The sequence below is a fragment of the Zophobas morio genome, unplaced genomic scaffold (genome assembly GCF_036711695.1).
Source record: "Zophobas morio isolate AGI-343-1 ecotype UQ-CSIRO unplaced genomic scaffold, CSIRO_AGI_Zmor_V1 ptg000006l, whole genome shotgun sequence".
NCBI classification, from domain to species: Eukaryota; Metazoa; Arthropoda; class Insecta; order Coleoptera; family Tenebrionidae; genus Zophobas; species Zophobas morio.
This window is the reverse complement of record NW_026972111.1, coordinates 5,214,345-5,236,998: the sequence shown is the minus strand read 5'-3', so window position 1 is coordinate 5,236,998 and position 22,654 is coordinate 5,214,345. Positions and strand designations below refer to the sequence as shown.

At 36.3% G+C, this 22,654-nt stretch overlaps 5 protein-coding genes across 5 annotated transcripts; 2 read left to right on the top strand and 3 right to left on the bottom strand.

Moving 5' to 3' along the window:
- Positions 1–5,047: 5,047 nt before the first annotated feature.
- Positions 5,048–5,739, top strand: LOC135123402 (uncharacterized). Its single transcript, XM_064048007.1, has 2 exons — positions 5,048–5,424; positions 5,472–5,739. Exons 1-2 carry the CDS (start codon positions 5,111–5,113, stop codon positions 5,722–5,724), a joined length of 567 nt encoding a protein of 188 aa, XP_063904077.1. The 5' UTR covers positions 5,048–5,110; the 3' UTR covers positions 5,725–5,739.
- Positions 5,677–8,778, bottom strand: LOC135123400 (uncharacterized). Its single transcript, XM_064048005.1, has 11 exons — positions 8,505–8,778; positions 8,303–8,455; positions 8,014–8,260; positions 7,580–7,964; positions 7,401–7,535; positions 7,304–7,350; positions 7,151–7,258; positions 6,678–6,980; positions 6,395–6,632; positions 5,926–6,346; positions 5,677–5,878 (listed from the first exon to the last, which is right to left on the bottom strand). Exons 1-11 carry the CDS (start codon positions 8,745–8,747, stop codon positions 5,741–5,743), a joined length of 2,418 nt encoding a protein of 805 aa, XP_063904075.1. The 5' UTR covers positions 8,748–8,778; the 3' UTR covers positions 5,677–5,740.
- Positions 8,779–8,823: 45 nt separating this feature from the next.
- LOC135123401 (uncharacterized) lies at positions 8,824–10,942 on the bottom strand. Its single transcript, XM_064048006.1, has 4 exons — positions 10,788–10,942; positions 10,210–10,719; positions 9,968–10,077; positions 8,824–9,891 (listed from the first exon to the last, which is right to left on the bottom strand). The coding sequence occupies exons 1-4, from the start codon at positions 10,853–10,855 to the stop codon at positions 8,855–8,857; spliced, it is 1,725 nt and encodes a 574-aa protein (XP_063904076.1). The 5' UTR covers positions 10,856–10,942; the 3' UTR covers positions 8,824–8,854.
- Positions 10,943–11,261: 319 nt separating this feature from the next.
- LOC135123398 (rRNA N6-adenosine-methyltransferase ZCCHC4-like) lies at positions 11,262–14,491 on the top strand. Its single transcript, XM_064048004.1, has 5 exons — positions 11,262–11,683; positions 11,729–12,171; positions 12,228–12,518; positions 12,566–12,800; positions 12,853–14,491. Exons 1-5 carry the CDS (start codon positions 11,423–11,425, stop codon positions 12,982–12,984), a joined length of 1,362 nt encoding a protein of 453 aa, XP_063904074.1. The 5' UTR covers positions 11,262–11,422; the 3' UTR covers positions 12,985–14,491.
- LOC135123397 (THO complex subunit 1-like) lies at positions 12,818–15,327 on the bottom strand. Its single transcript, XM_064048003.1, has 4 exons — positions 15,121–15,327; positions 14,394–15,068; positions 14,121–14,344; positions 12,818–14,073 (listed from the first exon to the last, which is right to left on the bottom strand). Exons 1-4 carry the CDS (start codon positions 15,157–15,159, stop codon positions 13,059–13,061), a joined length of 1,953 nt encoding a protein of 650 aa, XP_063904073.1. The 5' UTR covers positions 15,160–15,327; the 3' UTR covers positions 12,818–13,058.
- Positions 15,328–22,654: the final 7,327 nt, after the last annotated feature.

The following is a 22,654-nucleotide window of genomic DNA, read 5'->3' as shown; positions in this document are numbered from 1 at the left end:
TTTCGGTATCTCAACTTTTCGAATTTTCGATTTCATGACTTTTCGATTTCTCGATCTTTTGATATTTCGATTTCTCAATATTTCAGTTTTTCAATTTTCCCATTTTTTAAATCCTCTCAATTTATCGAGATTTGGATGTTTGTTTTTTTTTTGTCTAACTTTTCGATTTTTTTATTTTGGCCTATTTCGGTTTCTCAATTTTTCCCCTTGTCGACTTCTCGATTTCTCGATATTTTGATTTTCCAGTTTTTCAAATTTGACTTTTATAAACTCTGTTTTTCGATTTTTCAATTTTTCAGTTCTTCAATTTTTCTATTTTTTAAGGTTCCTGTATTTCGATTTTACTTTTTTGATTTTTCGAGATCTCAATTTTTCAATTTTTCAGTTTTTCTTTCATCTTTCAATTTTTCAAAATTTCAATTTTGAGATTTTTCAGTTTTTATATGAAATTCAATTTTTCGATTCTACAATTTTTCAATTTCAGGATTATCAATTTTTCTATTTCTCAATTTTACAATGTTTCAATTTTACGTTTTTTTAATTGTTCTCCTCTTCAAGTTTACGATTTTTAAATATTTTGATTTTTCAATTTTTCAAATTTGACTTTTATAAACTCTCAGTTTTTCGATTTTTCATTTCTTCAATTCTTCACTTTTTCAGTTTTTTAGGTTTTTGATTTTTCAATTTTTTAAGGTTTTGATTTTTCGACTTCACTTTTTTGACTTTTTGACTTCTCAATTTTTCAATTTTTTTAATTCCTCAGTGTTTGGATGTTTCATTTTTGGGATTTTTCAATATTTCGATTCTTCGATTTTTCAATTTTTGAATTCTGGATTTTTCGATGTGTCGATTTTTTACTTTTTCGATTTTTAAATTTTAGATTTTTCGATTTCTAGATTTTGCATTCCAACTCTTCGATATTTCAATTTTTCAATTTTTAGAATTTCTAAAATATTTTGATTTCTTAGTCTTTCGATTTTTCAACTTTCCGATTTTAGATTTTCTGTTTTCCAATTTTTCGTTTTTTCAAATTTTTCATTTTTAAAATTCTCGATTTTTCAATGTTGTGATTTCCCGATTAATCGAGATTTGGATGTTTGAATATTTTAATTGTTCAGTTTCTCAATTTATCAGTCAGTCAACATATAACTTTTCGATTTTCTATTTTGGCCTATTTCGGTTTCTCAGTTTTCCATTTTCCGTTTTTTCGTTTTTTTATTTTTCCGCTTTTAGATTTTTCGATTTTCCAATTTTTTAACTTTCAATTTTTCGTTTTTTCCATTTTAGCCTGTTTCGGTTTCTCAACTTTTCGATTTTTCGATTTCATGACTTTTCGATTTCTCGATCTTTTGATCTTTCGATTTCACAATATTTCATTTTTTCAATTTTGCGATTTATTAAATACTCTCGATTTATCGAGATTTGGATGTTTGTTTCTTTTTGTTTAACTTTTCGATTTTTCGATTTTGGCCTATTTCGGTTTCTCAATTTTTCCCCTTGTCCACTTTTCGATTTCTCGATCTTTTGATTTTCCAGTTTTTCGATGTTTCGATTTTTAAAATTTTGGAGTTTCTATTTTTTCATTTTTCGTTTTCCGGTTTTTAAATTTTCGATTTTAAAATTTTTTGAAGCCGAAAATCGAAAAATCGAAAAAAGCGAGTAATTAAAAAATCGAGAAATCCAAAAGTTAAAAATTGAAACATTGAAAATTTAAAACTTAAAACAAAGCGAAAAATTGAAAAATCGAAAAACTGAAAAATCAAAAATTTTTAAAAATCGAAAAATCAAAAGCTGTGAAGTTGAAAAATCGAAAGATGAGGAAATCGAAACATCAAAAAACTGAAAATCTAACAATTAGAAATTATAAAAATGAAGAAATAGAAATATTGAAGAAAAGTTGAGAAATCGAAAAATCTAAAATTGAAAAATTAAAATATAGAAAAATTGAAGACTAAAAAATTAAATAACAGGGAAATTGAAGTATCAAAAAAATTGAAGAATCAGAAGATCCAGAAATCGAAAAATTGGAAAATCGAGAAAACTTGAAGAATCTAAAAACTGAAAAATCCCAAAACTAAAACATTAAAAAATTGAGTAATCTAAATATTGGAAAATTTAAAAATCAAAAAACTGAAACATCGAGAAATTAAAAAATTTCAAACTGAAATCAGGAAAATTTGGGAAATCTAAAACTTGAAAAATCGAAATATCGAAAACCTAGAAAATCGAAAAATCTAAAACGTGAAAAGCCGAAAAGTCGAAAAATTGAAAAACAGCGAAATCAAAACATCGAAAATTTTAAAAACTGAAACATCGAAAAATCGGGAAATGGAAAATTCGACATGTCGAAAATTCGGGAAATCGAAAATTTGAAAATGAAAAATTTTAAATTAAAAATTACAACAAATTTAATTAAAAAATCGATAAATCGAAGAATTTCAAAACTGAAATGACGAAAAATTGGGAAATTGAAAAACTAGGAAACTGAAAAATCGAAAACTCTAATAATCCAAGAGCCGAAAATTGAAAAATCGAAACATACAAAAATTGAAGAACTGAAACGTTGAGAAATCGAGAAATATCGAAAAATCGAAATGCCGAAACATCGAAAATTGGAAAATCGAGAAAAATTCAAGAATGTAAAAACTGAAAAATTCCAAAAAAAAAAATCTAAAAATTGGAACAAAAAACCGAAAAATCGAGAAATCGAAAAAAGAAACTTTTAAAAATCGAAAATTTACAAAATTGAAACATTGAGGAATCAAAAAACTAAAAAATCGATAAGTAGAAAAAGGCCAAAACTGAAATGACGAAAAATTGGGAAATGGAAAAACTGAAAAATGAAAATTCTAATAAATTGAAAAGCCGGAAAGTCGAAAAATCGAGAAAGCGAGAAATCAAAAAATCCAAAAATTGAAAAACCGAAACATCGAGTAATAGAGAAATTGAAAAGTTCTCGAAATATCCCAAAACCGAAAACTCGAAAAGGTAAAAATTGAAAAATTAAAAATTTAAACATAAAAAATTGAAAAATTTAAATAAAATAAAATAGATAAATAAAAAAACTAAATCATCAAAAAATCGAGAAATCTAAAAATTGGAAAATCAAAAAACAGAGAAATCGAGAAATCGAAAAATTCAAAATTTAAAAATCGAAAATTTAAAAAATTGGAAAATTGAGGAGTCAAAAACTAAAAATGGATGAATTGAAAAATTCCAAAACTGAAATGACGAAAAGTCGAAAAAGCGAGAAATCAAAACATCGAAACATCCAAAAATTAAAAACTGAAACACCCAGTAATAGAAAAATTGAAAAATCGATTTTTCATTTTTGGATTTTCAAATTTTTCATTTTTTTTAATTTTGTGATGTTTCAATGTTTCGATTTTTTAAATTACACAATCATGTTTCAATTTTTCGGTTTTACGAATTTTTATGTTTCGATTTTTTAACATCTTTGTTTTTCGATTGTTAAAATTTTCGATTTTTAAATTTCTCTTCCATGTGCTCAAGAGTGCCGCAAGGATCAGTTTTAGGCCCCGCGTTATTTTTGTTCTATATTACTATTCTACAATTGGATCTGCACTCTGTGAAAGAATGGTGTCAAAATTGGCTATTCCTATTAAATCTGGATAAATGTGTCTGCAACTGTTTCAGTTTGGGTACGAATTCGGATGAAAGTAATTGCGATTGGAGATTTTTATGGTGTACGATTCTGCGCATGCTGTTTGCAATATCTGACAAGCGCAATGATATTTGCAATTTGCGAATACGCGAATTTTCTTCTTACTTTCGGGGATTGATGGTCGAGTTTGATATACAAATATATAAAATTTAAGAAAAGCAAGAAGCCCGCATCCGACACCAGTTGTTCAGACTGCAAAAAATCTCCACCGAAATGACCAAAATAAAGAGCGATTTAGCTCAGGACTACAGCGGAGTCAGTTATGAACTATCTGAAAAAATCCAAGGTCAGTGGAGAAGGATCGTAGAACTGCATGAAGAAATCTATGTCCAGGAAACTGATTCCGAAGAAAAATATTTTACCGACAAGTAGTACGAGGAAGCTGTGGTTGAAAAAGTGAAAGAGAAAATCCAGAAGAAACACTCATATATTGTAAATATGTAGTTTGGTATAAATAAGTTAAGTTGTTTTGAATAAATCAGTAGTAAGCTTTATTGGCTTTTTACTCAATCCCCACAATTCTACCCCAGAATTGTTCATGTATTTGTCGAAAGCTTCCGTTCTTCCTCATAGCAACCTCAACACGGTCATTATCATAACGATTTGCAAATAAATATTACCAACCTTATTATAAGTCTCTTTATTAACACAAGCAAAACATTTACCTGCAACGTCAGTCACACGAACAAATAACCACTGTTCTGAATAAACACATCAAAGTGAAAACTTAAATACCTGTCGCAATTAATAATGCAAACGAACTGCCACCGTGTCTGTATACTTTAAAATCAAAAAGTAAACCACAGTCACTTTCAAAGAAACCAAAAATAATAATTTATTACTTTTTAAAACCTTGGGCCTTAATTGCATTGGATCCAAAACCAAAATGCCCAAAATCTAAAAAAATTACTAGATTTTTATGAGTTCCAGGAGGCAGTTCTTTGTAAGATTGATTAAAATTTTTAACTTTTGAGATATTATTGTTAAATGTACATAGTTTCAAACACGCTTCTCCTGCTTTTACCGCACGTAGTTAGACCCATGACAACCTTTGAGGAAGAAAATTTTCAAGTCACATTTCTAAAACTGTGCTCACTTTTCACGGTCTCACCAATCCATATTGTGCCCGTTTCTTTGTTCCAATCTCTTCTTATCACTGGCCTAATTAGTAATGCGTGTGTGCAATATTCTGCCCTCGTACTGCCGCGCTGTCAACCAACCATGTGTACTTAACTGGTAAATATGGAACATACGAAACTTCCCTCGGGGTTCCCTCAAATCAAAAATTATACCCAGTCCATCGAATCAATTTGTCCAACATGAAAAACAATATCAAAGCCTAGTTTAAGTCGAAAAAATGGTGGATATTAATTTATAATTCCCCTAAGCCTTTGTATTTTTAAAATATGTCAAATAAATGTCAAAATGGGAGCTTTTTTGGCACGACTTTGGGCCCGTTTTACCGAATTCCCCATAAAAAGCAAACCCATCTGTTTCCACTTGCAGAAAAACTTCATGAGCACGGGTGATGAAAAAGCCGAGGATCAGGAAATCCAAACTGATGCTTACGACGAGCTACAGAAAGCTTTCATTCGCAAACTGACAGAAGTAGGAGACAAACGCGACAAGTGGTTGCGGGAAAACTTCACACAGTGGGACCAAATCACCGTCGACGATTTAACCAACAACTTCATGCTTCTAGCGTCGGAAGAAAACGGAATGATGGATTTCAAAAAATTGTAACAAAATAAATAGTGCCCACTTTCTTCACCTCAGTTGTTTGCAGTTGCTGCTTCTTGGATAGTCGAGCTGACACTAGCAGTGACCACCTTCGCGAAGAAAAATTCAAATCTATGGATTCTAACGACGATGGGTTTATCACTGTTGACGAATTTCTCCTCCTGGTGTACAACTATCACCCCTTAGACGAGACTGAAGGGTTAAGAGGCATCGGCAAAAGTTGCTTTGAGACCGCACAACAAATCCGCAACGTTACTCTCTTATCTACAGGCGAACAACTTCGACACGGTTTATTTTGACAAAATAGAATTTTATTCACGTTGTAGTTGATTCGAGTTCCACCCTCATAACCCTTAGTTTCCCTTGATCGGCGAAAATGCAAGCCGCCATGTTAGTTCCTCCACAGTACTTGGATGAAGAGAAGACGGTCACCATGTGACCTTTCTGTTGCAGCTGCACAATCTAACTTAGTACCAAAGAGTAGCAAGGTGGTGACTTACGTAAAAACCAGCTTCTACAACTTCGTGAGCACGCACTAAATGAGTGTAACGATTTACGGCTAGAAATTTCTCCAAAGCTTCAACGCTGAAAATGTGGGCGGTACCTCTTCGACTGTTCATGGCAAAACCTTCATTAGCTTGAAGCTCTATCATAACTTTTTCCGTTATGTGTTTAGTACGAACTGGGTCGTTCCACATTAGTTCCCAAGCGAGGTAACTTTGATCTTGGGGTTCTGGTAACACTATAGGTATGTCTTTGATTGCGCTAGTCACAGGACACAACCAAGGTGGAGGAATACCACCATGACAGCAGAAAACGCTATCGTCGATTACCGCCGCCAGAGGCAACACATCGAACACATCATTGATAACATTATGGACCAACGAGCCGAGTTTTTCTCCAAACTTGAGTTTACACTCCCTGGAAAGGCCAAAAGTACATTGAACGTCTCACTTTCAGCAAACCCACTTCTCAAAAGTCCACTGCGCCTGTACGCGTCGAATCTCGTGATTCCCTCTCAACAGAAACACCTTCCGCGGACTTTGCAGTTTGTAGCAAAGAAGGTAGCAAGCGACTTCAAAACTGTACACCCCACGATCTACATAGTCCCCCAAGAACAGAAGATTACAAGGACACAACGCAGGTCCCACGGGCCAAAACATCTTCTCGAAGAATAGAAGGTCGGCGAAGTTGCCATGTAAGTCACCTAAAATTCGAAACTGAAGAAACGTGTACACATTTTGAAACGCACCCATGATGTAGACCGGCGCTGATACGTCCACCAATCTAGGTTCGGTCTTCAAAATTTCTTTCACCACACTACAGACAGTGAATAAATTCTGAAACACCACATGCGGGTTCAGCTGTCCCCACTCGAAATTCATAGTGTCAATCCTTATATAGGCTTCGTTCTTTTTACCGTTCACTTGCATTAGGTAACGGATGGCTTTTAGAAGTTCGTTCGATTCGGAGTGTTGATCAAACATGTGCATGGATTCCTTGCGCAAGATTTCGTTGAAGGGGATAGCGCTCACATTTACCGCAGATGTTGCGTCTGGTGACAAAATTAACTAGCAGAGGAAAAAAGAACAGAAAATATACAGAACTAAAGCATCTCGATACGGAAGATCAAGAGTCGAGTAACTCAAGAAGTTACGAATTTAGAAAATATAGGAGAGGATAGGAACTCGGTATTGGAAGACGCAGTAAAAAGAATGAACTAACTGTCAATGTTCCAAAACTGCTGTATCTTGATAGCTGCGGCGCTCGACTGGATCTTGACACTGTGCAACGCTAGTTGATATGCTGGACTCTGCGTAGACATCTGCAGCGCTTTAAAATAAACAATAACCTCACTTTTCTTCTGACTACACCTACCAGAAGTTTTACTTCCATAGGTTCCTTTCTCTCGTGGATACATGTCACTAAGCGCCACAATATTTAATAGACCGGCAGGAGTTTGTAACACGTTTACCTTATCTCCTTGACGAAAATTTTAATGCTCGTGGGCGCTCGACAAATCAGTGAAGTTCCTCTCACCTTCAGTTCTCCAACTGCGCGTAGGAACTCCGAAATTGTGAGTGCGTGGTTTTCGGCAACACCTATACTCCTGAAATCTCAAGTGCTACTACACTGTCACTATTGCCAACTTACTGATAGCATTCCTTCAACTCCTTCTCGATGCCGTCTTCGGTCAGCGGCTGCTTCCTAGCCTTTCTTATCAAACGAATAAAGTTCTTCAGTTGGTTACGTTTTAACACGTGCTCATTGCTGGTATCCAAATATCTAAAGATATAGCGACAGCGCAACTCCGCATTACCACCTCCATGGCTAGTGCCCTGTTCAGTAGCCGCCAGAAAGTAGATAAACTCTCTAAAAGAGAGTCCTCCACGGTCGTACAAATCTGCCGATCGAAATAAGTGAGGAATATCGTCTTTGCCCCAACGTAAACCGATCATGAACTTGGAAAAATTCTGCAGAGACATGTACACGCAAGGAAAACATACTATGAGGAACTGTGTGTAGAGAATTTCTTGAGCTGGAAGTGCACAAATTCGCCTTAATCTTCAAAAAATACAAAGACGTACCGGCTCGGCTGAGCCCCGACGCATGTACTATCTGTTCGTAGATCGTATTTCTTGCAGTAATTAAGATGGTGTCGTTAATTTCCATAAAGTTACCTACCATCATGTGCTCACTAGGTATATTAGCAATCGTTGATTTCCTATTGAGATTCCAGCACATGAGATCAACAATTTCGGGACTCTTTAATAAGTTGTTTGTGTGGTAGTTCATGACCTCATCAAAACTGCTCCAGCAAATCTTGCCCTTGAACTACAAACCCATCAAAAGCAACCTCTCCGCACCTCGGCTCACCTTTGCAGAGATGCTTTTCGATTTCTTCTTCACAGCCATATTCACCTGGATGTTGAAGATCGAGTGACTAATGTAACCAGGTTTAACAGTCGCAGGCAACCACACTTTGACGTACCGCATCAACTTATCTGTCGGAAGAGTCGCTCCAAATATCTGGAAAGTAACAATCACCGTCATCACCTTGGATTTGGATGTTTCATACGTCTTGGCCCAGGTCTTTCCGCACGAAGCTCAACCAAGAACTACGCTCTGTCGCCTTCACGGACGGTATCCAGTACTCGTTCGTCGTGGGTTCTACGACCAGCATCATGGTTTCATCCGCCTTACAAAAAAAGACGGTTGAAACAACATCACACAGTTCGAAGGGGGAGCTGAACAGAGACGACGTCAAGTTGCTCATCGGGGATTTTGCGTTCAACTTCGAATCGCCATAACCCGAACCCATTTGAACGTCATCGTGACTAAATTACTCGAACCGAAAGGAATGGGAGTGACAGGAGCTTTCTACGCAAACACACTCGTTTAAACAGACGTTTATTTAAACAAAAATACCTATTTTTTTCTACAACTGGGTTTTAGAAGTTTATGGTTGACAAGAACACAACACATGTGGACTATTTTATCGATTTTATTGGAAAATTCCGGGGTCACTAACTTCAAAATTTCAAACCTTTTTAGCTTCTGGACGGTTCGCTCGAACCGGTGTCTACAAGCTACTAGTTCTTCCAAATCGACACACCCTCTCTCTTCGGCAAAAAATGGTACAGCCACAGCTCCCAATTCTTGCAAAGTTGACTCCAACTCAGGACACCCTTTCCCGATTGCTACTAAATCTCCCGCTTGGACACAACTCGACCACGAAGAACAAGTACCTTTGAACGCCGCATCCTTAGAAGCACTCCCACCTTGTGCCTTTGATACAAAAGAAACAGAACCCGAAGGGGCCACTCCTATCAAGAATTTGTAACTGGGACGTCTTGTATTAGTAGAATATAGATCTGTCTCTTTTGAGGAATCCGGACATTCGGTCAAGACTTCAAAGCAGTCTATTATAACCTTGAATCGTCCGCACGACCCATCCGACTTTTTCGTAGACTGAGCACAAAAAACTAACCACTGTTGCGAAATGTCGTACAACGTGTCCAAGACATCTGCGAAAAAGCGTGAGGCTGAAAACGGGTTGACTTGAAAGAATGACGCCAAGGACACAAACGGTATTCCCCATTTCATTTTAATTAAGAATAGGAGAAGGCGTTCGTATGGGTTCAATTTTCTGTATCTAGGGTGGTCCTTCTCGTCAAATAAAGACAACAGTTCTGTGAAAAACGGTAAAGAAAGACCTGTGAGTCGTTTCACGTTTAGGTTCGCTTTTAATTGGTTACGTGTAGGGGACGTGGCTACTGCTACATCCACCGTTCGCGGTTTTCTCCTAACTTTTTTTGGTTTCACTAAAGAGACATTGGTAGTACTTGCTTCTGGGGCTAAAGGATCAGTCTCTTCAGCCGACTTCTTGATGTTCCAATTAGCCACACTCGTGTTTACGTATACTGTGTGGTTCGGGTTTACCGAAGGCGAACAATTGTTGAAATCTAAAACAACAACAACAACAACAACAACAACAACGAATGAATGATGAATGTAGTGAAAGTAAAATGTTAAACTTACTACTAGTACTACTAGCAACTGTAGTCGCAGCAGCGATCGAGTTGTACCCAGAATAACAAAGATTAGGACCTTTGGGATGTTTCATAGATTCCCACTCAACTCCACCTTTACTGTAATCATTAGTTTACAATGAACTCAGTTATTAAACTTGTAACATCAACTTAAACAATATAATACTTAAAGTGCGCGATTTGTGTTAATTTAGCCCGATTTCAATCGAATTCACATACATTCGTACTTACTGTAATTCTGTCTCAGAAGGTTTTGGTTTGTTTTCATCTACAGAAGTCTCAGACTTAATCACAAAGTGAACCACCGAACTTTCAGAGGCACCACCAACACTGGTGCTTGGTACTACCACATCGCCTTTACTATCGTGTTCTTCTACAAAATATTTAACTTGTTTTGAATCTGATACTAACGCAGAAGGTAGTGAAACTGCGTTCAACAAAGCCGGAGATTTAATCACAATTTGAGCCGCTGAACTTTCACCAAAAATATCTCTGCTGGTAGTTGGTTTTGCGGCGCTATTGATTTGTTCTTCTAAAAAATATTTAATTTTTCTTGGTTTTGTTGGTAATATAGACGGCACAGCAGTTATTTTTAACAGTCGTCTGTCTCCTACAAGGATAAAGTCTTCTGGTACGAAATGAAGAGAGCAAACGACTTTGTTTTTTGACCAAACCCAACTCTTTATGGGATCCTTGCACAAAGCGTTTAACCATTCGTCCAACAGTTCGTCTTGAGGGAATCTCAAATTGGAATATTATAAATACAGTTATTGGTGACTTTTTTAATATCACTCATTAAAAATGTTTACCTATGAAAAGAAACTCCTTTTGGTTTAAATCTTCTATTGTTTGTGCACCCAGGCACTGCACACGACATTGCTTTCACACATTCACAAAACAAAGCGTGAAATTGTAAACAAACAACACCATGTGACAGTTAGCTTGACACAACAGCTGCAAAATGGCTGCCGTCGGGTCATTATTCTTGTAATGGATGCGCAGTCGTCGAGAGTGTTCTCCTACCCATCACCAGAGGTCACCTTCTCCCATGCAAAAAGTAATTCATCACAGAGAGAAATCTTACCTAGATTTTTTAATTAAGCAAATATATAAAATAATAATTCTTAAGTCAAAATTATCAACAATAAAACAGATTTCTATAAAACTTATTTTATTAAAAGAGAAATGTATTGTGGGTTACATATGCTTCAAAAAATTTTACTAACGTCTTACAGTTAAATATCATGGATTTGAGGTGTTTATTAATCCTAGTAACCTCCAAACGTCACAAACTCTAATTTAAAAGGAATAAACGACGATTTCACAAGATTTAACTTTTTTTTGTGCTTACATTTTTTAAGTTGGCAGTTCTGACACACCACTGACACTTTCATCACGTGAGCCCCCATGTGTTAAAGTGAGGTTATATTTACATACAGTAACCATGTCGGGAGTCGAAGTAATCATTCAAGACTTAAAAACGCACCCGTGGTGCCCCCACGGCCCCACTCTGCTCTTTTCGCGCCGAATTAATGATACCAAACGAAATTTTTTCGCCTGTTCGGCCTGCAGAGACCGAAAATCGTGTCCATTCTTTCTCTACGAAGACGAAAAGAACAAATATAAGCCCGAAGTGTGGGAACAAGAGAGGACGAAACTCCTTCAGAATATCAATCACAGAAAATTGTTTATAACTTTGAACAAGGTATGGTAGAATTTGGTTAACCAATTTTTATACTTTGAATTTTAGGTGCAACAGTTGCCCGCAAGTGAAAGAGGGTATTGTCACACCTGTTTGGAATTTCAGTTGAAAAAGTTCTGGGAAAAGCACAAAGAACACAATTTTATTACAAATATTACGGACCACCAATTGGAGCATCCGAGCGAGTTCTTACCACCCCTAGAAGACACGAAAAAAGAAGCACAATTTTTATTTTCTGCGTCGTCGGTTCAAGGGATTGTCGATATTTTCAAACAATTAAAATACAAAAAAATTGTCAGTATGGGGACACCCAGGATACACGAATTTGTGGCCACAAAGTGCCCCAAAATCGACAGTCTTTTACTGGATTTCGATCAACGGTACCACAGATTTTACGGCCCGTTGCAATTCTGTTGGTACAACAGCTTCAACAACCACTTCTTCTTTCAAGAATCATCACAAATTTTTGATGACTTTTTAAAAAGTGAAAAGTTGGTAGCACTTTTATAGTGACAATAGACACTTCCTCTTTATTTTATCATTTTAGTGGCGACGTCGCTCTAGTGCTCGACCCCCCATTTGGAGGCCGCGTGGAGCCCCTTGCCAACACCATCCACCAAATCACAGATAAATACAAACAAATTAACGAAACCAAGGCCGACTTGCCGATATTTTGGGTCTTTCCATACTTCATGGAGCCCCAAATTTTGAATAGCCTCCCTAATTTCGTCATGTTGGACTACAAAGTCGACTATGACAATCATCCGTTATTTCAAGATGGCGTTAAGGCGCGAAAATTCGGCTCGCCGGTCCGAATTTTCACGAATGTGGACCCGAGGTGAGACGAGTGTGCACGATTGTGGTGATCTAACCTCAAAGTTACAGTAAAATCGTGCTACCGGCGAAAGAAGGGTACAAATTCTGTGATTTTTGCAACAAATGGGTTTCGCAAGAGAATAGACATTGCACGATCTGTCAAAGTTGCACATCGAAAGACGGCAGGACGTACGTGCATTGTGGGGAGTGTCGACGGTGTGTAAAACCGAGTTGGCAGCACTGTAAAAAGTGCAACAGGTGCTGCCAACCTGACCATAAATGTGGACAATTGGTGTTCGCGCAGGTAAGTCAAACTTAGAATAATCAGCAGGTTTCACATTTTATTTTTACTGAAGGATTGTTTCCATTGCAAGCAACCAGGGCATAAAAAACGCGATTGCCCGAACATTGACCACAATGAATTACACCGCAAAAGAAAATTAAAGTTAAAAAGTAAACCCAAAAAACGACTTAAATCCTCGACTTGAATAAAACTATCGAGAAGATTTTTGCTTCATTTTTTAAAAAATCCAAAAACTAGGTAACCACTACAACAAAAAAATCACGCATCCATCGAATTTATTTCGTTTCTAACAAGCTCCGCCGCCGCCTCCATCTCTAGTCCTTCTAAAATGTACAGAAAATTATCCAGAGTGGCGTCTTCATCATCGTCGAACCACAACTGCAACATATTCTTAGCTTGATCCACCTCTTTAGCGTTCTCCTGTGTGAAAAATTGAATTTCGTCGGTTTTAAAACCCAACTTATTGGCCAACTTTTTCCAATGAGGGGCAACTTTCTCACTAAATAATTGTAACTGAGCAGGGGTAATTTTATGGTCAACCCTCGTATTCTTATCATCCATGAATTCTTCCCCTTCCGACGGTTTGATATCTTCTGTCCCTTCATCCACTTGTGTGTCTTTAAACAAATTTTCCTCCTCAACATCCGCTTGTTGCACCTCTTGTGAATTTTCCTGACTCCGACCTGGTTTATCATGTGCGATTTTTTTAACCATCATTTCTAAATACGAAGACAACGGATTCAGAATCACAGTACTGTAGGTGAAGAAATGGGGGCTGCGTTTGGCTAGTAACCGCAAAGCCCTCCACCCATAGTTGCCGTCTTTGAGCAAGTTGTCTTCATCTTTGACTGGAGTGGGTGCCTCCATTTGTGCTATAGCGTCGGCGAAATAATCTTCCAAAGTCGGAAGGAAGTCTCGTTCTTTGCCTTTACAAGCCTCTAGGTTGTCTGGACACAAGTTCCACAACTTCGTCAGTTCGGGGCTTCCCATGTAAAATTTACCCTGGCTGGAAGCGTCTTTGATTATGTCGCCCAACAGGGGGCGGTCGTCAGTTTTACGTTTATCGGGGTTTTCTAAAGCCACGACCGACTTTTTCAGCTCGGGACAACCATCGTTTTTCCAGGCGTTCCAGTATTCTTCCCTACTTAAAATATTGGAAGCTATTTCAGCAAATCTTTTACCGTCAGGGGGCGTTTCGCGCAGAAGGCTGTATACTTTGTCAGTGCTGTTTTGGATCCATTCTTTTTGGTCCGTTTTGAGTTCGAAACTGTCGCTGCAACGAAAAGTAGAAACGATGTTGGTGGTTTGAACGATACTTACGATTTAAATTTGACTGAAGAAGACAAATACTGGAACAAAATGAGGAACTGAAGCAAAACTGCTCTTCGGAAGTTGACGTCGTATAGTTGCAAATCCAGCAATTTCTGGCTGGTTAAGTACTTAGAAAAGTACATTTTATTCTTACTTTCGTCACAGTAGCTGCCACTATTTTCAACGTGTTCAAGTTTGAGACCCTGGAACGTGTTTAGGACGCTCGTCGCATACTACAAGCAACCAATGAGAAAACAATATTTCCAAGATTGAAGTCATTACAGTACAAAACAACTTCCACTGCACTTTACTGTACAACTGATTCGGATTCCGGAAGAAGTCCTGCAGTGACCAGAACTTACAATAAAACGTAAAATCAATCACAGCATTTTTCTTCTCTTCCCCTTCAATATCCCCCACAGTATCCTGACTCGAATCCGTCCCGTACTCCGTCGTATTCTCCAAATTAAACTCGCTCACAATATTCAAACCTGACCGTTCCGAAAACGGGAAAAATTTTGCCAAGAAGAGCAAAATCCGCCCGCAGAAGACCGTCGCGGTAGACCGGGACAGTCTCCTCAGCAAATCGTTGCACAACCTCAACAAGTTGTTTTTGCAACAACTGAAAAATAAATTCTCCTTCCACACTTCCACGTTATTTTCAACATAGAGAAACATCTCCTGACACGCGTCCAAAGTCAGCGCGTCGAAAATATCAGACAGGAGTACCACAGGCATCGTGGGGTTGCTCAGGTCTTTTCTGCAGCACAAGACGCTGAAATCGACGAATTCGCACAACACCGCGACGTTAACTTCTTGCTCGAGGAGCTCAAGCAGCATGTCTCGGAACGCCTGATCCAGGGGGGCTTTGAGGTCGGCGGCGGTTTTCGTAAACTGTTTAACTTTGGTCTCGATTGTTTCCGCGCTTTTGGTTTTGAAAGACTTGCGTAAGACATCCTGAAATGTGTGAAATTATGAACAGGTATGTGAGGTTATGTTTGGGAAATACCTGATATTCGATGCGGAGGGACTCGAATTTGCCCCCCATATTTATGTTTGGGGTGTTTGGCTAATTGTAGTCTTTATAACTCGTTAAAAAGAGTTAGCTTTGATGATATTTTGCCAAAACATAGGCTTCTACTTTATAACCTCCAAATTTAGTAAACAAATGTCAGTCGATCTATTAGGGTTTGGGTTATTGACAAGAATGACTATTTTAGTAACTAATCATAAACAACAAGGGAGTCACGTGACCACAAAGCTTGCTTCGTATTTGTTGTAGTGTTGAATCGTTTTGATTTTAGGCGTAGATCCGCAGCAAATTATACGCAAAGTCTATGGCAAGGTGTTTTCTATGTACTATATGACCATAAAGTAAGGCGCTTTTTATTTCCATCTTTGCAAACACACTATAAATTCAAGTCTACTTCTCATTTAGTAAAATTGACTAAAGCTTTTACTATCCACGATTCATGAAATGCTGTCTGTCCCTCTTAAGTTACTAGTGGTATGATTGTTGAACGGAATTGGCTGCCATTACGCCCAATTTTTTGAATAGGGCGTAGGGGCAATCAAGGGAAAGTTTGTTATTAATTAACCGTTTTTGCACATATTCGGCCGAGGGGTAAACAGCAGAGAAAATCAATTGTACACGCTAGAGGAAATCAAAGGAAATCAAAAAGGGAATCAGAGGAAATCAAAGGAAATCAAAGGAAATCAAAAGGAAATCAAGAGCAAATCAACGAGAAATCAAGAGAAAATCAATGAGAAATTAACGAGAATCAACAAGAAAACAAAGGAAATCCTAAATCATCAGCAAATCCAGTTAAACTAGATATTTTCTAGAACTAATAAACGTAACATGTACGACATAAGTCATAGCATTCATCATAAGAAAGAAAATATCAATTTAATCTTAAAAGTGGAGATTAAATAACCTTTTAAGAGCATAATGATAGAAAATTCCAGTATAATATCATTAACTGACAGCATGATATTTCAGCTTGACAAATATTAAAGTTGTAGTTAATGAAGTGCAGTTCCGATGAGAAATGATACATTATATTGCTTTATACCTACAAACCAAATTTATAATTTCACCCCAAATTAGTTTTTAAAAATTGAGTTTGTGATATGAGGTACCAAATTCATAAAGTTCAGGTCGTGCAAAAATCTTACTGATGATATGTTCTTGCCTTGGAAGTTGAGCTCTCAAACTTGTGAGAGTATGTTTAGAAGCCTTAGATCAATGACTTCAACTTTTAGCACAATTGTTAATTTTAGTATAAGAGATATGTTGCATCGAAGTGACAGACTGCAAACTATAAACAACATTAAAAACGATTTGGATAAAAAAATTCGTTTTTCCTAGAGAAATCAGGAAAAAAAGTTCAATCATGAAGAGAGATTTTGTGAAAAATGATGACTTAGGAAACATTTCAGATAAAGATATACAAAGCACCGTAGAATCAGCTTTACGGGATTGTCTGCGTGACACTAAAGATTTAGGAATGAAAGTGATAGATTTCAACTATGTATTTTTGCCTCCGTGTAAAGACAATGAATGCAATGACGAAGTTGAAGATGAAATGTTTAGTGAAGAACAGTGCGATCACATTGAAAATTACAACAATTCTCAAATAGCCATGAAACGTAACTGTTTTCAAAGTTTGGAAAACGGTCCAGTTGACCAAGATGAAGATTTACTGAATGATCTTTGCACAATTTCGTACGAATCTAAGAAATTTGACAGAGACATACACCTTAGAAGTTTTGATAGTGACGATATTTTTGTTGAGAAAGGTGATCTAGTCAGAATACGCTTAGATAATACAACAAAAGTTATAAAAAAGTCTTCACTTTGCTGGCTGTTAGACAATGAAAAGGATCGCGTCAGTGTGGATCGTCTCAAAAGATTTATTCAAAATAAGAAATGTAATAGTAGTAGAGTTAACTCAGAAACCTGACTTCAACATAAAGATGCATCTCAAATTCAAAAACCAGTCCAAATTGGAAAACAAAAAAAACGCTATAATATATCAAGTGACTCATCTGATTTAGACAACCCAAGTAGTATCGAATATGATGACAGCACGGACACCGAAAATTTGAATTCTTCCAGTTATTCTCATGATTTGAATCCTCGTTTGAATCTCAAGGCTGAAAATAGTAAGACTGATCGTTCTAAACCAGACTTAAATATAGACGATTATATTATAGTACAATTAACAACTCAAAAACAAAACAAAAAATGTTACATTAGTAAAGTGTTATCACTTAACCCTATTTTTTGTGATTTTTTGAAAAGGAATCCAAAAATTCCGGATGCTTTTATGTTTCCGGACATTAAAGATCAGGGGGAGATCCAAGAAAATGAATATATAATGAAACTACCTCCACCTCAGGTACTCAGAAGAGGCAGTTTAGTTTTTGAAAAAAAATTATTGAAAAAATATTTGATTTAATTCTAGTTTTTTTTAAGTGATGTGATTAAAATTTGTGATAATGTAACCTCAACCTGGGTCGAGATTTGTACAAGTATATATCGTAGAGAATACTAAAGTAAGAAACTGTGCAAAATTCTAGGTGCCCATGAACACTTTTAAAGGGGAAAATTATCTCTAAAAATTTATCAAGTGGGGTTATCCACTCATTTATTGTGCAAAAAAAATTCTTACGTGTTAAATTTTGCATTTCAAAAGTTTTTTTCTAATATGCTTCATTTGAAAGTTGTGAACAAAAAATTAAAAGTGTTATCATCTGTATTTATGGGTAGCTAGAATTTAGCACAGTTTTTTACTTCAACATCATCTACAATATATACACAAATCTCGACCCAGGTTATGGGATAAGTATTTTTTAAGAAGTTGTTTTATTTTGTGATATTTTGTTATGATCCAACAGAAATGCTTTACTTTTATGTTTAGAGTTACCGTTTTTTTTAACATTTAATAAAATAAATGAAACTACTTGTTTTTTCTGTTTATGCTACCATAATACATGAATAAACCCTATTTTTAAAAAGTAATGACTTAAGTTATTATTATAAGTTTGATTTAGTAGGTCAAACTTTAACATGATCTTGTATGCACAACACAGAGATGAACCTAATAGAATGTTTTTAGACTATTTGGTATTCATTAATTACCTCTGTGAATGTATGAGCCAGTCGTTGTTGCCTTATAAGTCACTGATAAGTAAAAACTGCTGACGTAACTAAAAATATCCTTGGCCTTATGTACTTTTAATTTCGTAAAGTCAAAAGCAAAATTTTATTATATAATTTAAACGAACTAATTTGTACACACCAGACATTTTTAATTTCAAAATTAAAATAGACAATAAGGTTTTCTGACTGAATGTACAAAAAATCTAGAATATTGCATATGTCCACTTTTAGAACAAACATTTGACCCAAGAAAGTGTAAAATTCGAACGTATACTTACTCTATTGATTTATTAGAGACATCTAAAACCTCGATTTCAGAGTAGCGTTCTTTTTGTATTTATTTATTTTTTTCATCTAAAGGGAAAGCACTTCAGCTTACCTAGTCACCGTACGTCAGTAAACACTTGGTAAAAAAAGGTTTAAATTCAACATCATTATCGGCAAAACAAAAAAGTCAAGTTAAAAAAAAGTTAACAATCGCCCTGTAGTACATTATGTAAACAAATTTTGAGTAAATCAAAAGAAAAACATAGGAAATCAAGAGGAAATCACAGGAAATCAAAGGAAGTCACAGGAAATCAGAAGAAATCAAAAGAAATCGGGGGAAATCAACAGGAAATCATTGTCAAAAGGAAATCAATTGTACACTTGATGGTCGGCGGTTTACCCCTCGTGTTGGGCCACATTTCTCAATCGGCTACCCATATTCCCTAAGTTTTAATAATCAGTAAAAGTACTCAAAAAAAGAAAAAAATCACCCTGGCATTTTTCTTCATCTATGGTGTTTAACTGACGCTCACAGGACATCAGAGCTTCACAAGCAAATTCTATAGCTTTGGCACAGATTTTGCTTTGGGACTGGCCTAATTTTGCACCTTTAAAAATTTCTTACTTACCAGATTTTTTTAATAAACCTGGATTTTCGTCACGTTGAAATGTGATCTCTGGAAGGAACTGACAAACTCGGTGCCAACCTTACAAACAATAAACTGTAAGTATGCTTTAGAAAAATTATTTATCAAACCAGAGGCATCTGATTGTGTGTCCAGGTACTCAATGATCTTCATGTCAAATATTTTCATGACTGTCAAATAAGCTGTTCTCAAAGTCATTGTGATAAAACTCCCGTAATATAATCGAATTATGCATACCCCCCAATATTTCAGTTTCTCGATTACTTGTTTTACTAACCCGAGCTCAGCCAACCGATTTAAAGCCCTAAAAGTATTTATGAGAATCACTGTGGGAATAGACGGGTGTAAACTCAAATTAAATTTACTCTTTTTATCAATGATTGTCTGAAACTTTTTCAAGAAATCTTGTGTCAACACTACACTCTGTCATCTTAGAAGCCCCACCTTTTTTAAAAAGGTCCTTTTACGACAGGATTTTCCTTGTTCAGTAAGAGATTTCTTCTTAGCTTCTGGGCAGTCGGAGCTATAGTGTGTTTCGTTGCAAAATAGGCATCGCAGTTTACTCGTGTTCTTCGTCAACAGTCCTGTAGCTGTAGGAACGTCTTTTGGAGAATCTTTGCGTCGAAATTTGTCTCCAAAACCAGAAATCTCCAGAGCTACTCGTTCTTCGCTTTCAACTTCTTTGCTCAAAAAACTCATGAGTCGATCCAGATGCACCTTTGAACTATCGTCATCGTTAAAACATATTGGTATTTCCCAAATTCTTAGCAAATCTTCTGGAAGGCATGATTCGACTAGGGGAAATAGCATAGCTGAACAAGGGCCGGACTGCACACCAAAGTCTCTAAAGATCGGAGTTGTGCTTCAATTTGGTCATACAAAGAACTTAGCTTCGTCGATTTGTTCACGTTGTTCAACACTACTTGTAAAAGTTCACGTTCGTAGGACTTTTATCTGTAGATCTTGTCTTCCAAAACGTCTTGTTAAACATTCGATAACTTTGAGATAGTTATCTCCCACTGGTGGATAACTTTCAACAATTTGGCGTGCTCGTGATTTAGGAGTCGTTGCTTTTATCAAAAGTTGTAACTTCTCTTCATTAGGAAGCGCCCGATCTTCGTGAATTCTTCTAAACTGACTCCAAAATGACAAGCAGTCACGAATGTCACCACCAAATTTTCTAAATTCTGTCTGAGGGTACTTTAGTTGGAGTTTAGAGCAACTTTGAGTGCAACACGACGATGTGCTTGGTATGTTTTTATGTATAACATCTACCAATAAATTAACCTGCGTTTCCACTTTCATTTTTAGATCTCAAAAAATTTTACTAACATTTCACAGTTAAATACGATGTCATAGATTTGAGCTGTTTATTAATCCTAAGAATCTCCACACGTCACAAATTATAATTTCAAAAGGATAAACGGCGATTTCATAAGATTTGACCTTTTTTTAATGGTTATATTTTTTAAGTTGGTAATCTTAACACACCACTGAGACTTCCGTCACGTGAGCCTCATGAATTAAAGTGAGGTTATATTTCACCCTAAATACATAATAAAAATCCAATAACTTATTCAGTTTCATGCTGAATACGGAGTATGTCAGACGTAATTAAGTTCGTATATACGCTTTCGTTTCGTGATACCGAAAAATTATGGCACCTTCAAAAAACAAGTCTTTTATTAGCAGTGTGTTTTTTGTGCAAGTAACAATTAAAATATTTTGGCAGTACGGGTAACTTGAGACAGCATGGGATCAAGAAACACCGGATACAATACGAACAATCTCTTCTGAAAGAAAATCCTAATTCAGAGGTCGATGTTGAAGAACCTGGAGATCACCTTAAGAAAAGACACTCGCGAATTGACAGACATACACATGAAAACCGAACAAACACAAAATCCTATACATATGTTTGGAATCAATGCAAATATTTGAATATCACAAATTTAATAAAAACAAAGCAAAATCTGAATTAAAGTAACTGGATGCAAATACACAAGTTATTACGGAGTTTGGGGCTCCCGGTCCGGGCTGGTCTCCCACGCGACGGTGATTCTATCTAACGAAGAAACGTACCGTGCTATCCAGGCCGTTTCGGCCGAAAACTCTTGGTTGGAATGTCAAAGCTATAAATAAGCTGAAAACTTCACGTCGTCCAGACCGTTCCCACTGACTCTATACAAAGCCTGCACCCCTTATGCAGATGGCGCGACAAATCCCGCTAACCACCACTAGGAGCCGCGCCCTACGCTTCTGCTACGTTTTTCGGTGTTATTTAACCTCAGTTCCATTTTTAAATGTTCAATTTCTTATGACTCTAATATTGTCGACAACTGAATAAGTGTTAAGGTTTCAAAAGAGCAATAAACAACATTTAAATTCGCCAGACAATCTAATAATTTATACGATGGAAACATTCATCAACAAAATATTTACAAAACAAAACTAGCAAAGATTTATGAAAAAGAAAAGATCTGGTGTGAAAGAAACTTGTGCAAATAAAAATATTATGTGAGGTTAAAACTGCATAGCATGCAATTGACGTCCAATGAAAATTATACAACAAGGGAAAATTACTGAGGTTAAAACTGTGAGATAGAGAAATATTGTATGAGGTGAAAAATTAACATGAGATTAATACTTGCCACACTTTATCAACGATTGAAACAAAGAGTTTACATTATGTTAAATTATATCATGATTTAAGTGATTGGTTACATAAAAAAACAATTTACTTTGAGAGTTTTTCAAACACTAACATCTTATACTGTTTCTATGGTTCATAAGAACTCGTATGTTAACTTTGATTGAAAATAACGTTGTTCTCTTAAAGTACGCTGTCAATGGCAACGTATCTTACAGCTTCTTAAAATACGATTTCGCATATTTCAAGTTTTTTATTTCGAATCTTCACAATAATTATCACCAAAGTTAAAAGTACTGTGTGGTACCACCCGAAGTTCTCGGCCGCTCGGCTCTCGTCGGGTGTTCGGTACCACCCCCAAAATGTATCCATCACCGCCCTCCTGGACGAACGAGTGGCGGACGCAGAGTCACCAACAACCCGTCAACGGGCACGCGTCGCAAAAATACATAAATAATTTTATTCTCAAGTATATATATTGACATGTACATAATATCAATAAATCGTTGTTAAAAGTACACGTCGTTCCACAAATAATAATCACTACAGTTTCCACAAGTACAATTATTAAAATAAACATTTTGAGCGGTGTTCTTGCTAGTACTAGAGCTAGAACTGGAACTGCCACACGCTTCACTGTAACTTAGGTTCGTTGGCTTCTCCATAACGATTTCATTGTCAACTAATTCATTCGGTGCCAGCTTTTCATCTCCAAAAACTTTTTGAGCAATTTTCACTCTTTCTCCAAAAGATTCTTGTATGTAAGATTCTGCCACCTTGGTTGATTCCCACCCGCCATGCCTCTTCAACG

What these genes read in the sequence shown, in the direction of transcription:
- LOC135123402 (XM_064048007.1), top strand. Translation starts at nt 5,111, where the DNA reads ATGGGAGCTTTTTTGGCACGACTTTGGGCCCGTTTTACCGAATTCCCC. An exon ending in ATGATGGATTTCAAAAAATT is followed by an intron (nt 5,425 to 5,471) that starts GTAACAAAATAA and finishes AGTTGTTTGCAG; the next exon opens with TTGCTGCTTCTTGGATAGTC.
- LOC135123400 (XM_064048005.1), bottom strand. Translation starts at nt 8,747, where the DNA reads ATGGGTTCGGGTTATGGCGATTCGAAGTTGAACGCAAAATCCCCGATG. An exon ending in ATTTTCGTCAAGGAGATAAG is followed by an intron (nt 7,351 to 7,400) that starts GTAAACGTGTTA and finishes TGTGGCGCTTAG; the next exon opens with TGACATGTATCCACGAGAGA. An exon ending in GCGCAGTGGACTTTTGAGAA is followed by an intron (nt 6,347 to 6,394) that starts GTGGGTTTGCTG and finishes TGGCCTTTCCAG; the next exon opens with GGAGTGTAAACTCAAGTTTG.
- LOC135123401 (XM_064048006.1), bottom strand. Translation starts at nt 10,855, where the DNA reads ATGTCGTGTGCAGTGCCTGGGTGCACAAACAATAGAAGATTTAAACCA. An exon ending in AAAGGAGTTTCTTTTCATAG is followed by an intron (nt 10,720 to 10,787) that starts GTAAACATTTTT and finishes TTCCAATTTGAG; the next exon opens with ATTCCCTCAAGACGAACTGT. An exon ending in AGTTGCTAGTAGTACTAGTA is followed by an intron (nt 9,892 to 9,967) that starts GTAAGTTTAACA and finishes TTGTTGTTTTAG; the next exon opens with ATTTCAACAATTGTTCGCCT.
- LOC135123398 (XM_064048004.1), top strand. Translation starts at nt 11,423, where the DNA reads ATGTCGGGAGTCGAAGTAATCATTCAAGACTTAAAAACGCACCCGTGG. An exon ending in TGTTTATAACTTTGAACAAG is followed by an intron (nt 11,684 to 11,728) that starts GTATGGTAGAAT and finishes TTTGAATTTTAG; the next exon opens with GTGCAACAGTTGCCCGCAAG. An exon ending in GACTTTTTAAAAAGTGAAAA is followed by an intron (nt 12,172 to 12,227) that starts GTTGGTAGCACT and finishes TTATCATTTTAG; the next exon opens with TGGCGACGTCGCTCTAGTGC.
- LOC135123397 (XM_064048003.1), bottom strand. Translation starts at nt 15,159, where the DNA reads ATGGGGGGCAAATTCGAGTCCCTCCGCATCGAATATCAG. An exon ending in CCCTCCGCATCGAATATCAG is followed by an intron (nt 15,069 to 15,120) that starts GTATTTCCCAAA and finishes CACACATTTCAG; the next exon opens with GATGTCTTACGCAAGTCTTT. An exon ending in AGTGGAAGTTGTTTTGTACT is followed by an intron (nt 14,345 to 14,393) that starts GTAATGACTTCA and finishes GGTTGCTTGTAG; the next exon opens with TATGCGACGAGCGTCCTAAA.